The 15,208-nt window shown below is 40.3% G+C and overlaps 1 protein-coding gene across 3 annotated transcripts in view; it reads right to left on the bottom strand.

The window, feature by feature from the left end:
- Positions 1-15,208, bottom strand: part of nlgn3a (neuroligin 3a) — a 775,439-nt gene that overhangs the window by 592,032 nt on the left and 168,199 nt on the right. For 2 of the 3 annotated variants that reach the window (XM_061927653.2, XM_061927652.2), the window contains one exon: positions 1,025-1,084. The exons of the other annotated variant lie outside the window; for it this stretch is intronic. In XM_061927653.2, the coding sequence (XP_061783637.1) occupies positions 1,025-1,084 (60 nt within the window). The remainder of the gene's footprint in view (positions 1-1,024; positions 1,085-15,208) is intronic. 3 annotated transcript variants of the gene reach the window in all.

Here is a 15,208-nt window from a genome sequence, read left to right on the forward strand (position 1 = left end):
GTATAATATAGTTCATATAGCAATACGGTCTCACTGCACAGCAGGCCAGCAGTTAGCCGAGTCCGCAATCCATGGTGAGGCACTGAGTGACGTGCCTCAACTGGCTGCTGTTCACCGCACCGTCTTTTCTCAGTATTTGAATGGCAAATGTGAAAATTCAGCGATTTTAAATAAAAAATAATCTAAAACGGGTGAAGTTAAATGGAAAATAACTTTATAGTATAATCACATATAACAATTTAATATTTTTTTTTTCTTAGTCACTGCAGCAAGGAGATGTCAAATCCCAAACTACGCGGCTCCCAGTAGCCTCTTCTTTACCAAATGCGAGAACATACAAACATCCAATCCTTGACCGTGTTTTATCTCGGTACTCAACATCATGCTCGCATCACCTGCCCCGGAGTGGCGAATGAAGGCAGAGGCGGAACAGTATCAAGGGTTTGCTTAAGATTCAGCGACTTAAGCCATTTTTGTTGCAGCACGAGAATCATCTCTCATTCTAATCTCACCAAGAGATCCTTGCCTGAGCCCGGAATATCCCAAGATAAATATGGAAAGTGAACAATGAGATTGCTGAGCAGCAACATTCCATTTTCTACACCTCTCTCCTCTAATCCTCTCCAGCGGTCCACGGGAACTGCCTCTCCTCATCTAAATCTGCTAGAAGACCGACTGAATAGTCGGATATGACACCGCCGCATCGCTTCCTCTCAGCCATTTTCGCCACAAGTGCGGCGACTGGCCACACTTCCGGAGGGGTGTCTCTTGCCGCCACCTGTGCCCTTGTAATAACACAATGTCACAAGATATGTTTCTTTATCAGGTTTTGCCGCCAGATCACATATGACTGTGGCGCAAAAGCCCTACTTCACATTCATCCAACACTCTTACCATCAAAACAAAATAAACGTGTGTGGATATGTGGCAATGGTTCATGGGGAGGACAGGATGATGAATGAAATACAAACTAAATCAAGTTCTATAGGAACCATGCATTCATTGCCGTTCACCGTGGAAATACCTTCGTCTTCATCACCGTCGTTATCCGATAAATCCTCGCTCTGTTTTTTTGCATGGGCCCCTGTTTGACGAAGCAGGCAGAGACATAGAGAAGTACAGGGCAAATTCAAAACAAGCACAGTTGAAAACACTGTGGTCGATTTCATTGAAATTGCCTCCAATGAAACACCACAACAGCAGTTGACATTGCATGAGAACAAAAATGACATTTATTGTACAGTGTTCATTCACAATACCAAGTACATATGACAAAGGAGTATTAGGGCCCCCAAATATTGCAAATAGTGCAATCTTTAGGTGAATTCTGATAGAATAAAGTTGCATTTTTACAATGATAATAGACAGTTGAGGCGCTTGTCAAGTACACAGATAATTAACATAGTCAAATAGTTGAATGTGATTGTGTAAACAACTTTCTTATACAATTATGACTTTGTTTCTCTTATATATAACTAGGGCTGCCAACAATTTAAATTAGGGATGTCCGATAATGGCTTTTTCCCGATATTCCGATAATGTCCAACTCTTTATTTAACGATACCGATATCAACCGATACCGACGTATACAGTCGTGGAATTAAAGGGGAACATTATCACCAGACCTATGTAAGCGTCAATATATATGTAACAGTCACTGTTCTGCGTTGTGTATCTTGTAGTGAGGCGCGCGCACACAGGAGTTGAATCATGGAGGATTTATTCACCTTTTTTGAATAGAAACAAAAACAACGGGGCGTCACACACAGTCCACAGCAAAAGGGATCTCTCTCCACAGCTCCGAGCGTACAGTGCTCACTGAATTCAATTATGTATGCTTAATGTGGAAATAATAATAATAATAATAAATAAAATAGTAATAAAAATAATAATAATGAAAAGGTAAATAAAGCATAAAATAGTCTCAAATAAATTAATTAAATAAAACACAGTATATAAAATATATACTTCAGCAAATAACAATATACAGGTAAAAGCCAGTAAATTAGAATATTTTGAAAAACTTGATTTATTTCAGTAATTGCATTCAAAAGGTGTAACTTGTACATTATATTTATTGTTTGCACACAGACTGATGCATTCAAATGTTTATTTCATTTAATTTTGATGATTTGAAGTGGCAACAAATGAAAATCCAAAATTCCGTGTGTCACAAAATTTGAATATTACTTAAGGCTAATACAAAAAAGGGATTTTTAGAAATGTTGGCCAACTGAAAAGTATGAAAATGAAAAATATGAGCATGTACAATACTCAATACTTGGTTGGAGCTCCTTTTGCCTCAATTACTGCGTTAATGCGGCGTGGCATGGAGTCGATGAGTTTCTGGCACTGCTCAGGTGTTATGAGAGCCCAGGTTGCTCTGATAGTGGCCTTTAACTCTTCTGCGTTTTTGGGTCTGGCATTCTGCATCTTCCTTTTCACAATACCCCACAGATTTTCTATGGGGCTAAGGTCAGGGGAGTTGGCGGGCCAATTTAGAACAGAAATACCATGGTCTGTAAACCAGGCACGGGTAGATTTTGCGCTGTGTGCAGGCGCCAAGTCCTGTTGGAACTTGAAATCTCCATCTCCATAGAGCAGGTCAGCAGCAGGAAGCATGAAGTGCTCTAAAACTTGCTGGTAGACGGCTGCGTTGACCCTGGATCTCAGGAAACAGAGTGGACCGACACCAGCAGATGACATGGCACCCCAAACCATCACTGATGGTGGAAACTTTACACTAGACTTCAGGCAACGTGGATCCTGTGCCTCTCCTGTCTTCCTCCAGACTCTGGAGTAATATTCTAATTTTGTGACACACGGAATTTTGGATTTTCATTTGTTGCCACTTCAAATCATCAAAATTAAATGAAATAAACATTTGAATGCATCAGTCTGTGTGCAATGAATAAATATAATGTACAAGTTACACCTTTTGAATGCAATTACTGAAATAAATCAAGTTTTTCAAAATATTCTAATTTACTGGCTTTTACCTGTATATTAAGAAAACATGATCCTTAATATGTGCAGCAATACACCTCATCTTTCCCACCCACATCAACTCTTTTTATATTTTTTATACAATAAACTATGCCAAAAAAACTCATAACAGACATACCTTTTTTGAATAGGAACAAAAACAACGGGGCGTCACACACAGTCCACAGCAAAAGGGATCTCTCTCCACTAAAGAATTAAGAAGGAAATAATACACACTCATATCAATGCTACAGCGGCACACAAGATGTCCACACAGACACACAGCGGAGCCCCTGACCCGTGTGCAAACTTACGAGACCAGGAAACCCCGCAACAACTGCCGCTAGCAATAGGCTAATCCACACATCATTTAGCATACAAAGGTCTTTTTTTTTTCAACAATTCAACAACCAACATTCAGGAATTAAACCCGCGTGCCCCCCAACAAGTCACAAGACAGTGCGCATTCCCACAAAACACTTTTAAGAACGACAACCAAAAAGTTGATAAAAAAAACAAAGGGAGAGAGACATAAACGTGACTTACCAGCTCCGAGCGTCAGTGCTCACTGAAGCTGGTCACAAAGGTGCAACGCCAAATCACCCCCCAGGGAAACAAAATGGTATGCAATGGAAAATAATAGAGTGGAACCTATTTACAATGAGAAACACTTTTGGGGAAGTTAACCACAAAAAATGATGTGAATAAATGACCAAAATTAAAATAAAATAGAATAAAATTTAGCTCGGCTACATATACTTTGATGTTGCAGAAAAAAGACCATGTATTTTTTTAACCGATTTCCGAACTCTAAATGGGTGAATTTTGGCGAATTAAACACCTTTCTATTATTCGCTCTCGGAGCGATGACGTCACAAGGTGACGTCACATCGGGAAACAATCCGCCATTTTCTCAAACACATTACAAACGGTGTGTTGTCGGGAGGGTGTAACAACACGAACAGGGACGGATTCAAGTTGCACCAGTGGCCCAAAGATGCGAAAGTGGCAAGAAATTGGACAAAATGTGTTCAAAATACGAGGGTGTGGGGAAAGCCGACGAAAATGGTCAGTCGTTTGTTCCGCACACTTTACCGACGAAAGCTATGCTACGACAGAGATGGCAAGAATGTGTGGATATCCTGCGACACTCAAAGCAGATGCATTTCCAACGATAAAGTCAAAGAAATCTGCCGCCAGACCCCCATTGAATCTGCCGGAGTGTGTGAGCAATTCAGGGACAAAGGACCCTCGGTAGCACGGCAAGCAATGGCGGCAGTTTGTTCCCGCAGACGAGCGAGCTAAACCCCCCTGGATGTCTTGGCTCACACCGCTTCTACCGTCCCTTATGCCACCGAAGATGATCAAGAGAAGATAATCGACCCTAGCTTCCCTGGCCTGCTGACATCAACTCCAAAACTGGACGGATCAGCTTTCAGGAAAAGAGAGCGGATGAGGGTATGTCAGATAAACAGATGAAAAACAGATAGTTTCAGTGATGAAGGGATGCCATTTTTTCCAGTGAAGATTGATTGCACATGGAAAAATGATAAAAAATAGTTAAAATCTTTTTAATCGGTCACTTCAGCTGTAACTGTAGGCTAGTATGTATCTTACTGGACAAAAACAGCACATTTAAAATGATGAAATCTTAGCGCGCCTGAAATGGGCTGTCTACACTCTCAAAGTGCATGTTGTTGCCAAATGTATTTCATATGCTGTAAACCTAGTTCATAGTTGTTAGTTTCCTTCAATGCCAAACAAACACATACCAATCGTTGGTTAGAAGGCGATCGCCGAATCCGTCCTCGCTGGCTGTCGTGTCGTTTTCGTCGGTTTCGCTTGCATACGGTTCAAACCGATATGGCTCAATAGCTTCAGTTTCTTCTTCAATTTCGTTTTCGCTACCTGCCTCCACACTACAACCATCCGTTTCAATACATGCGTAATCTGTTGAATCGCTTAAGCCGCTGAAATCCGAGTCTGAATCCGAGCTAATGTCGCTATAGCTTGCTGTTCTATGCGCCATGTTTGTTTGTGTTGGCATCACTATGTGACGTCACAGGAAAATGGACGGGTGTATATAACGATGGTTAAAATCAGGCACTTTGAAGCTTTTTTTAGGGATATTGCGTGATGGGTAAAATTTTGAAAAAAACTTCGAAAAATAAAATAAGCCACTGGGAACTGATTTTTAATGGTTTTAACCCTTCTGAAATAATTGTGATAATGTTCCCCTTTAACACATTATTATGCCTAATTTGGACAACCAGGTATGGTGAAGATAAGGTCCTTTTTAAAAAAAATAAAAAATAAAATAAGATAAATCAATTAAAAGTATGTTCTTGAATAAAAAAGAAAGTAAAACAATACAAAAAAAAAAATACATAGAAACTAGTAATTAATGAAAATGAGTCAAATTAACTGTTAAAGGTTAGTACTATTAGTGGACCAGCAGCACGCACAATCATGTGTGCTTACCCTTGCAGACTGTATTGATATATATTGATATATACATATTGTTTTCAGAGTTTTCACTGTTTTCACTGCTGGACTCTAGAAAGAGATTCCGCAGCCTCCGAAGCAGAACCTCCAGGTTCTGTAACAGCTTTTTCCCTCAGGCCGTAAGACTCTTGAACGCATTATAATTAAATTTTCCCCTCAACTCCCCGCAAAATGGATTAACTCGCTGGAATAAAAAAGACAATATAACATACATCCATAAACATGGACGCATGTGAAAAAGTGTAGTAATCTATTTATTTATTTATATGTATTTATATATATTCATTTATTTTATATATATATTATATATATTATTTATATATATTTATTTATTTATATATGCACCTTATTGCTTTTTTTATCCTGCACTACCATGAGCTTATGTAACGCAATTTCGTTCTTATCTGTGCTGTAAAGTTCAAATTTGAATTACAATAAAAAAGGAAGTCTAAATCTAAGTCTAAGTCTATAAAATGTAGGAACCAGAATATTAATAACAGAAAGAAACAACCCTTTTGTGTGAATGAGTGTAAATGGGGGAGGGAGGTTTTTTGGGTTGGTGCACTAATTGTAAGTGTATCTTGTGTTTTTTATGTTGATTCAATAAAAAATAAAATAAATAAATAAATAAAAAAACGATACCGATAATAAAAAAAACCATATATCGACATCTCTAATTTTAATATTTAATCAAATTCATATTTTTTTTAAATGATTTGATCATGATTAATCACCATTTGCAACAATGACTGAAATAGACGCACTTACACTGTATTGTACTCATAGAAATACACGTACACATTAGATATGTGACGTTCACGAACGAGTCAAATCCTTTGAACGGCTCTTTTGCGTTACCAATAAGAACCGACTCGCATTTGAAAGCCGTCCGTTTGCAAGCCACGTTATATACAAATTGCCCAGGCATGTGCGCAGCACCCAACTAGACTAGAAAATGAGTCGGCGTCAAATATAATGTACTAGCATTTTGATTATTCTTCTGGTTAATTATTCGGCTGTGGAGTTGTAAAGTACCGTATTTTTCGGACTATAAGTCGCAGTTTTTTTCATAGTTTGGCCGGGCTCCGGTGCGACTTATATATGTTTTTTTCCTTTTTTATTATGCATTTTCGGCAGGTGCGACTTATACTCGGGTGCGACTTATACTCAGAAAAATACGGTAAATCCCTGAGGAAACCAACTTTAACAGCAATGATTCAATTATTTAAAATAAATGCTGAAATTGTACAAATGACTACCATTGAATTTCAAATAATCATCCTCGTATATTCAGTGGTTGTGTTTAAACACCAATTGTTTTCTAATGAGTGCTTCTGAATACTACTTAAGGGAATTTGTATTCTCTACAGATATGCACCTTTTTTGCATTTATTCTTAACTCAGCCTTTGCAGTTAATGAGACTTTAGAGAGGTGTGTGTGTGTGTGTGTGTATGCGGGTGAGATCAGACAATGCGCTAACTGGGTAACTACATGTTAATTGACATTTACATGCTCAAGAGTACGGCATTAAACTACAAGGCAAGACAAAGAGCAAGGATTTCAAGCTTCCCGAGAGGTGGCGGCGTTTGAATAAATTACGAGATTGCGAGTATCACGTAAACGCGCTAATGTGAGCAACTTGTCTCCGGACCCAGCACGGCAGGTAATGTGATGTTGTTCTCATGTCGTATGTAAGTGCAAGCCCTCCAGTGCACCTGAACATCGTGTAAACTTGCATTGCTCTGGTCTATTTTTTTTTTTTTTTTTACTTTCCGACACAGGAAACCACTTGGATTTATATGCATACTGTTTTTTTTGTTCCCTCTCTGCAGAGAGTTCAGCTTGTGCAGAACAGTGCTACTCATCTGTCAATCATCCAGTACTCTCACTTCTAAGACTAATCATTCATAAGGGCTACAAAGGGACAGTGCCACAAGTATTTTCTATTAGAAAGAAGCCATGCAATGCTCCATTCTGTGCTACTATCGTAATTTCCAGACCATAGGGCGCACCGGATTATAAGGCACACTGCCGATGAGCGGGTCTAGTCCGATTTATTTTCATACAAAAGGCGCACTATAAAGTCGCATCATAAAGTCATATTATTATTACTTTTTTTTTCTAAATGGAAAACACTTCCTTGTCGTCTACATAACATGTAATGGTGGTTATTTGGTCAAAATGTTGCATGGATGATGTTTTACAGATCATCTTCAAGCTGTTATATGACTATGCGTCATAAAACGTACACTTATTCAGCCTGTTGTGCACTATTCTTTATATATTTTAAATTGCCTTTCAAATGTCTATTCTTGGTGTTGGCTTTTATCAGATACATTTCCCCAAAAAATGTGACTTATACTCCAGTGCGACTTATACATGTTTTTTTCCTTCTTTATCATGCATTTTCGGCAGATGCGACTTATACTCCGGTGCGACTTATACTCCAAAAAATACGGTAGGTGATTTGCCTGAGAAGCTGGACAGGAAAAAAAAATAAAAATAAATCAATAACGGAGCAGCATCTCCTCATCCGTGGCTCACTAGTGCAATAACGCCGGAAATGTGTCCCATGAAAAACCGTCCGACCGGAACTTTCTAATAACTAAAGTTCCTTGGGTGAATAATGTAAACTCACTACACCGGTATGTTTTAGCGCTTAGATAGATAGATAGATAGATAGATAGATAGATAGATAGTACTTTATTGATTCCTTCAGGAGGGTTCCTTCAGGAAATTTAAAATTCCAGCAGCAGTGTACAGAATTGAGATATAATTAAAAAAAGTAAATAATGGAGGTATAAATGGAAATAAAATAGAAAATAAAACAATAAGAATACAAATAAAAAGTAACAATAAAAACAAAAATATAACAGTAAAATAAGAATATAACAAGAGAAACTAGGTAGTAGTGACCATGTTATGAAAATTAAAACAAATGTAGAAAAAACGGTAATACTGTCAATCATATGAAAGATGGGATGTGTATATTGCACCTTTAAAATGTATTGCACTGTTATTGCTGTTCATTGCACTGTTTTTTTTGTTGCAGTTTGTTTCAGTATTGTTTGAGAAAAAGAAGAAGCTTATCGACTATGTTGTCGACACGGACTGCAAAGGCGGACGCGCGCACATTTTCAGGACTTATGCAGATCCCAAATACACATCAACGGGTACCAGAAGGTAAGAAAAATTGCTTTTGCATAATATTGAGAAACAAAACGCCAGATATTATGTCTTACCTTATACACACACCATAATAATACTCGTATATTGAAGCACAGTACAATCCATCAAGCGGTGCGGCTTCATAGCTAACCAAAGTCGTACTAAAACATGTTGATAGATTTTTGAGCGCCGTGTGTAATGTTCTATATATATAATATATATAGTGTATATAGTGGTCAATATAATGGAGCATATAACTTTTTGGTGTTGTTTACTTGAGTCATATTGCAGTCTACACGTATCTCTTATGTGTGACTGCCATCTACTGGTCACACTCATCATTTCACCATGTACCAAATAAAATAACTTTGAGGTCGGTAAATATTCCGTACATTAGGCGCACCGGGTTATAAAACGCACTGTCGAGTTTTGAGAACATTAAAGGATTTTAAGTGCGCCTTATAGTCAGAAAAATCTGATATATTAAAAACATTACTATTTCACCAAGAAAAAGTGAAAATAAAATAAAATGTGGAGGCCAGGCAAGAACAGAGTCCACTTCACTGAAAATACATTCTACATTTGTTGGAGTGTTTCTGTCGAAGGGGACTGTGATGGTTTTAATTTAATTTCCATCCAGCCATTCATTTTCTACCGCTTGTCCCGTTCATATCCACATAAAACACCTCTGTGTGGTCTAGATAATATGTATTGGATATGCCTTGGTGTAAATCAGGGGTGCCCATTACGTCGATCGCGAGCTACCGGTCGATAGTGGAGGGTGTGTCAGTCGATCGCCAGCTAGGCATTAAAAGTAGACCTAAAAATTAGCGATCATCAATCTTCACCAAGACATCACTTTTGTCACTTGATTGACATTCGCGGCACCCGAGGGTCTTGTGAGATGACGCTGGCTGCTGCCAGATTATTATTAAGAAAAAATTACCAAGAGGAAGGCGAGAAACACTTCTTATTTCAACAGACTCTCGTGCCGTACCTGACGTCAAAACACTAAAGACCGACTGCACAGATCCTGTCTTCACAATAAAAGCGCTGCTTCATCCTGCCTGCGCTAACAAAATAAGAGTCTCAGAAAGCTGCCGTGCACGAGCTGGCAAGCTACGGAGTTTGCCGCCAATGTATTTCTTGTAAAGTCTATAAAACGAGTATGGAAGCTGGACAAATAAGATGCCAAAAACCAAAACCAATACATCCAGGCAATTTCAACCCTAAACTAACACCCTCCGCCCTCCACATCCCACCTCCCCGGATTGTAAATAACCAAATGTAAATAATCAAATGTATTTCTAATGTATATACTTGTTCTTATGCTATCTGAACTCACTATGTTCTCTGCTCACTGTACATATCCTACCAAGTCAGACCTACACTGTTTCAATGCCCATTTCTTGATGATGCAATTGTTGATGACTGAAGTGTTGTTATCAACCAAACCCTCCTCATACCACCCCCCGGATTGTAAATAATGTAAATAATTAAATGTATATACTCTGATGATTAACTTGTGTGGTGACTGTATTATGATGATAGATATATATTTGTACCATAAATTGATTAACGTGGACCCCGACTTAAACAAGTTGAAAAACTTATTCGGGTGTTACCATTTAGTGGTCCATTGTACGGAATATGTACTGTACTGTGCAATCTACTAATAAAAGTCTCAATCAATCAATCAAAAACCACTTCCATGTGGTATTGGACAGAAAGGAGGACCTTTTTTCTCCTCCATTTGAAAATGTGGACGTCATCATCACTACTGTCTGATTCCAATCAATGCAAATCATCAGAATCAGGTAACTTATATTCTTGTCTTCATGAAAGAAAGGAATCTATATCTGTTAAACATGCTTGCATTATCAATAAACACCTTTAACTTGTTAACGAACACGTCTCTTTCATAAATAAATACATATAAATGATATATATGAATGAGGGAGATCCCCTCGACTTGGTCGATTGAAAAGTAGCTCGCCTGCAGAAAAAGTGTGGGCACCACAGGTGTAAATTTTGCATGCATTTTGCCCCACGGTCAAATTGCCATCTACTTTCTGCAAAATCTTCTTTTGTGGAGGCGTTGTCAGATTGCAAATAATACCACGCCGCACCCTCTCCAAAAGAAATGTATCGTTTGAAAATTCAAATATTATAAATATATAAGCCGAGTGTGAAGCGACTGGCATGGGAATCAGCACCTCCAAGTCCGAGTCCATGGTTCTCGCCCGGAAAAGGGTGGAGTGCCATCTCCGGGTTAAAGGGGAACATTATCACAATTTCAGAATGGTTAAAACCATTAAAAATCAGTTCCCAGAGGCTTATTATATTTTTTGAAGTTTTTTTCAAAATTTTACCCATCACGTCCCTAAAAAAAAGCTTCAAAGTGCCTGATTTTAACCATCGTTATATACACCCGTCCATTTTCCTGTGACGTCACATAGTGATGCCAACACAAACAAACATGGCGGAAAGAACAGCAAGCTATAGCGACATTAGCTCGGATTCAGACTCGGATTTCAGCGGCTTAAGCGATTCAACAGATTACGAATGTATTGAAACGGATGGTTGTAGTGTGGAGGCAGGTAGCGAAAACGAAATTGAAGAAGAAACTGAAGCTATTGAGCCATATCGGTTTGAACCGTATGCAAGCGAAACCGACGAAAACGACACGACAGCCAGCGACACGGGAGAAAGCGAGGACGAATTCGGCGATCGCCTTCTAACCAACGATTGGTATGTGTTTGTTTGGCATTAAAGGAAACTAACAACTATGAACTAGGTTTACAGCATATGAAATACATTTGGCAACAACATGCACTTTGAGAGTGCAGACAGCCCAATTTTCATCAATTAATATATTCTGTAGATATACCCTCATCCGCGCTCTTTTCCTGAAAGCTGATCCGTCCAGTTTTGGAGTTGATGTCAGCAGGCCAGGGAAGCTAGGGTCGATAGGGGGTTTAGCTCGCTCGTCTGCGGGAACAAACTGCCACCATTGCTTGCCATGCTACCGAGGTCCTTTGTCCCTGAATTTCTCACACACTCCGGCAGATTCAATGGGGGTCTGGCGGCAGATTTCTTTGACTTTATCGTTGAAAATGCATCTGCTTTGAGTGTCGCAGGATATCCACACATTCTTGCCATCTCTGTCGTAGCATAGCTTTTGTCGGTAAAGTGTGCGGAACAAACGTCCAATTTCTTGCCATTTTCGCATCTTTGGGCCACTGGTGCAACTTGAATCGGTCCCTGTTCGTGTTGCTACACCCTCCGACAACACACCGACGAGGCATGATGCTTCCGAGGTACGGAAAACAGTCGAAAAAACGGAAAATAACAGAGCTGATTTGACTCGGTGTTTGAGAAAATGGCGGATTGCTTCCCGATGTGACGCCACGTTGTGACGTCATTGCTCCGAGAGCGGATATTAGAAAGTCGTTTAATTCGCCAAAATTCACCCATTTAGAGTTCGGAAATCGGTTAAAAAATATATGGTCCTTTTTCTGCAACATCAAGGTATATATTGACGCTTACATAGGTCTGGTGATAATGTTCCCCTTTAAGGGGAGATCTTGCCCCAAGTGGAGGAGTTCAAGTGCCTCGGAGTCTTGTTCACGAGTGAGGGAAGAGTGGATCGTGAGATCGACAGGCGGATCGGTGCGGCATCTTCAGTAATGCGGACGCTGTATCGATCCGTTGTGGTGAAGAAGGAGCTGAGCCGGAAGGAAAAGCTCTCAATTTACCGGTCGATCTACGTTCCCATCCTCACCTTTGGTCATGAGCTTTGGGTTATGACCGAAAGGACAAGATCACGGGTACAAGCGGCCGAAATGAGTTTCCTCCGCCGGGTGGCGGGTCTCTCCCTTAGAGATAGCGTGAGAAGCTATGCCATCCGGGGGGAGCTCAAAGTAAAGCCGCTGCTCCTCCACGTCAAGAGGAGCCAGATGAGGTGGTTCGGGCATCTGGTCAGGGCACGTCCGACCGGTAGGAGGCCACGGGGAAGACCCAGGACACTTTGGGAAAACTAAGTCTCCCGGCTGGCCTCGGAACTGCTGCCCCCGCAACCCGACCTCGGATAAGCGGAAGAAGATGGATGGGAATCCAAATATTTACATTCAACTCACTTAACCAGACTACAAAACACCGCAGGCGGAGCTCAACCCCAAATGCATGAAACCTATTATGTGACGCTGTGGCATTATTTAACACAAGGTATGCAACATTAAAATAACATTTATACGTCCGAAGAAAAAAAAGGACAATCACCATAGGTCCCCCTTTGAACTGAACAGTTGAGATGTTAAGGATCACATATGTTGAAAAAAGAGGCAGGCTTATCTCAAATCAAATTCATTCTTTGTGAAATAATGCGTTAGCATTCAAGGGAATCACGCACACGTCTGGCATGATTGGACTACAGATTAGGATAAGCGTGCCCTCTGTGAACAACTGAACGTTGTTGCACTGCCAACCTATCAAACACATTGTTGTGTTTTAGAAGCGATGGCAACAAGCAGCAGTTACATTGCTGACATTTGAACGGATGTTCCACAGTGTGTTTGTCAGAGTATCATGCTTATTTAAATGAGTGCAAACTAACAAGTGAGGCCCTTCGTCTCGCTCCGGTAGTGCATTTCCATCTGCTTGGGGATGTGGGTGTACCGAACATAACATGGCATATGAGCTGCTGCATGAGCTTCCACATACTGGGAGTCAAATATATTGTACATACAAATACACATATATACTAACATACACACAATTGTTCATACATACATATATACATACATACGCGCACACATAGGTACCTACGCTCCCACATACATACACAAATACAGTATATACCTACACACTCAAAGTTCGTACATCCACATGCACATTCACTGTACAAACATACATATACACATACATGTACATATACATTCACTGTACAAACATACATATACACATACATGTACATATACAGGGCTTCACGGTGGAAGAGGGGTTAGTGCATCTGCCTCACAATACGAAGGTCCTGAGTAGTCTTGGGTTCAATCCCGGGCTCGGGATCTTTCTGTGTGGAGTTTGCATGTTCTCCCCGTGACTGCGTGGGTTCCCTCCGGGTACTCCGGCTTCCTCCCACTTCCAAAGACATGCACCTAGGGATAAGTTGATTGGCAACACTAAATTGGCCCTAGTGTGTGGATGTGAGTGTGAATGTTGTCTGTCTATCTGTGTTGGCCCTGCGATGAGGTGGCGACTTGTCCAGGGTGTACCCCGCCTTCCGCCCGATTGTAGCTGAGATAGGCTCCAGCGCCTCCGCGACCCCAAAGGGAATAAGCGGTAGAAAATGGATGGATGGATGTACATATACATTCACTGTACAAACATACATATACACATACATGTACATATACATTCACTGTACAAACATACATATACACATACTGTATATATACCGTATTTTCCGCACTATAAGCCGCCCCGGGTTATTAGCCGCACCTTCAATGAATGGCATATTTCAAAACTTTGTTCACCTATAAGCCGCCCCGGGTTATAAGCCGCGCCTACGCTGCGCTAAAGGGAATGTCAAAAAAACAGTCAGATAGGTCAGTCAAACTTTAATAATATATTACAAACCAGCGTTCTAACAACTCTGTTCACCCCCAAAATGTAATGTGCAAATGTGCAATCACAAAAATAGTAACACTCAAATTAGTGCAGAGCAATAGCAACATCAATAACTCAACGTTGCTCGGACGTTAATGTCACACAACACACAAAATAAACATTTAAAGCTCACTTTCTGAAATTATTCCTCATCCATAAATCCCTCGAATTCTTCTTCAGTGTCTGAATTAACAAGTTGGGCGAATACGGCATCCAAAATGGCCGGCTCCGTCTCGTCGAAGTCATCAGTCAATGTCGCTGTTGTTGTCCAGCAGTTCCGTGAATCCTGCCTTCCGGAAAGCTCGGACCACAGTTGAGACCGATATATCCGCCCAGGCATTTACAATCCACTGGCAGATGGCGTATGTCGTCCGGCGCTGTCTCCCTGTCTTAGTGGCGCAGGTCATCTTGTTGCTTCCTCTACCTACGCACTAGAGATGCGCGGATAGGCAATTTATTTCATCCGCAACCGCGTCAGAAAGTCGTCAACCATCCGCCATCCACCCGATGAAACGTTTGATCAGAACTGCACCCGCCCGCCATCCGCCCGTTGTTATATATCTAATATTAATAAAAAATTAAAAAAAAGGGTGAAAACTACGCGAATTGCACCTTGTGCAGACAAGATTTTTCGATCGGACACGGAGGAATTAGCGATGTAAAAGACCACGTTGCGACAAAAAAACACAAGTCTAATGCCGTTGCTAGCGATACAAGTGGAAAACTTTCAACGTTTTTCGTCGCCCAAACAGATTCTTTGGATGTGATAAATGCCGAAGTTTTATTTACGGAGGCAATAATTGAGCATGGACTTCCAATCGCACTGGCTGATCACATGGGACAGTTAAATGTTTGTAATGCAACCTTTAAAAATCATTACGC

The sequence above is a fragment of the Nerophis lumbriciformis genome, linkage group LG35 (assembly GCF_033978685.3).
Source record: "Nerophis lumbriciformis linkage group LG35, RoL_Nlum_v2.1, whole genome shotgun sequence".
In the NCBI taxonomy this organism is placed as follows: Eukaryota; Metazoa; Chordata; class Actinopteri; order Syngnathiformes; family Syngnathidae; genus Nerophis; species Nerophis lumbriciformis.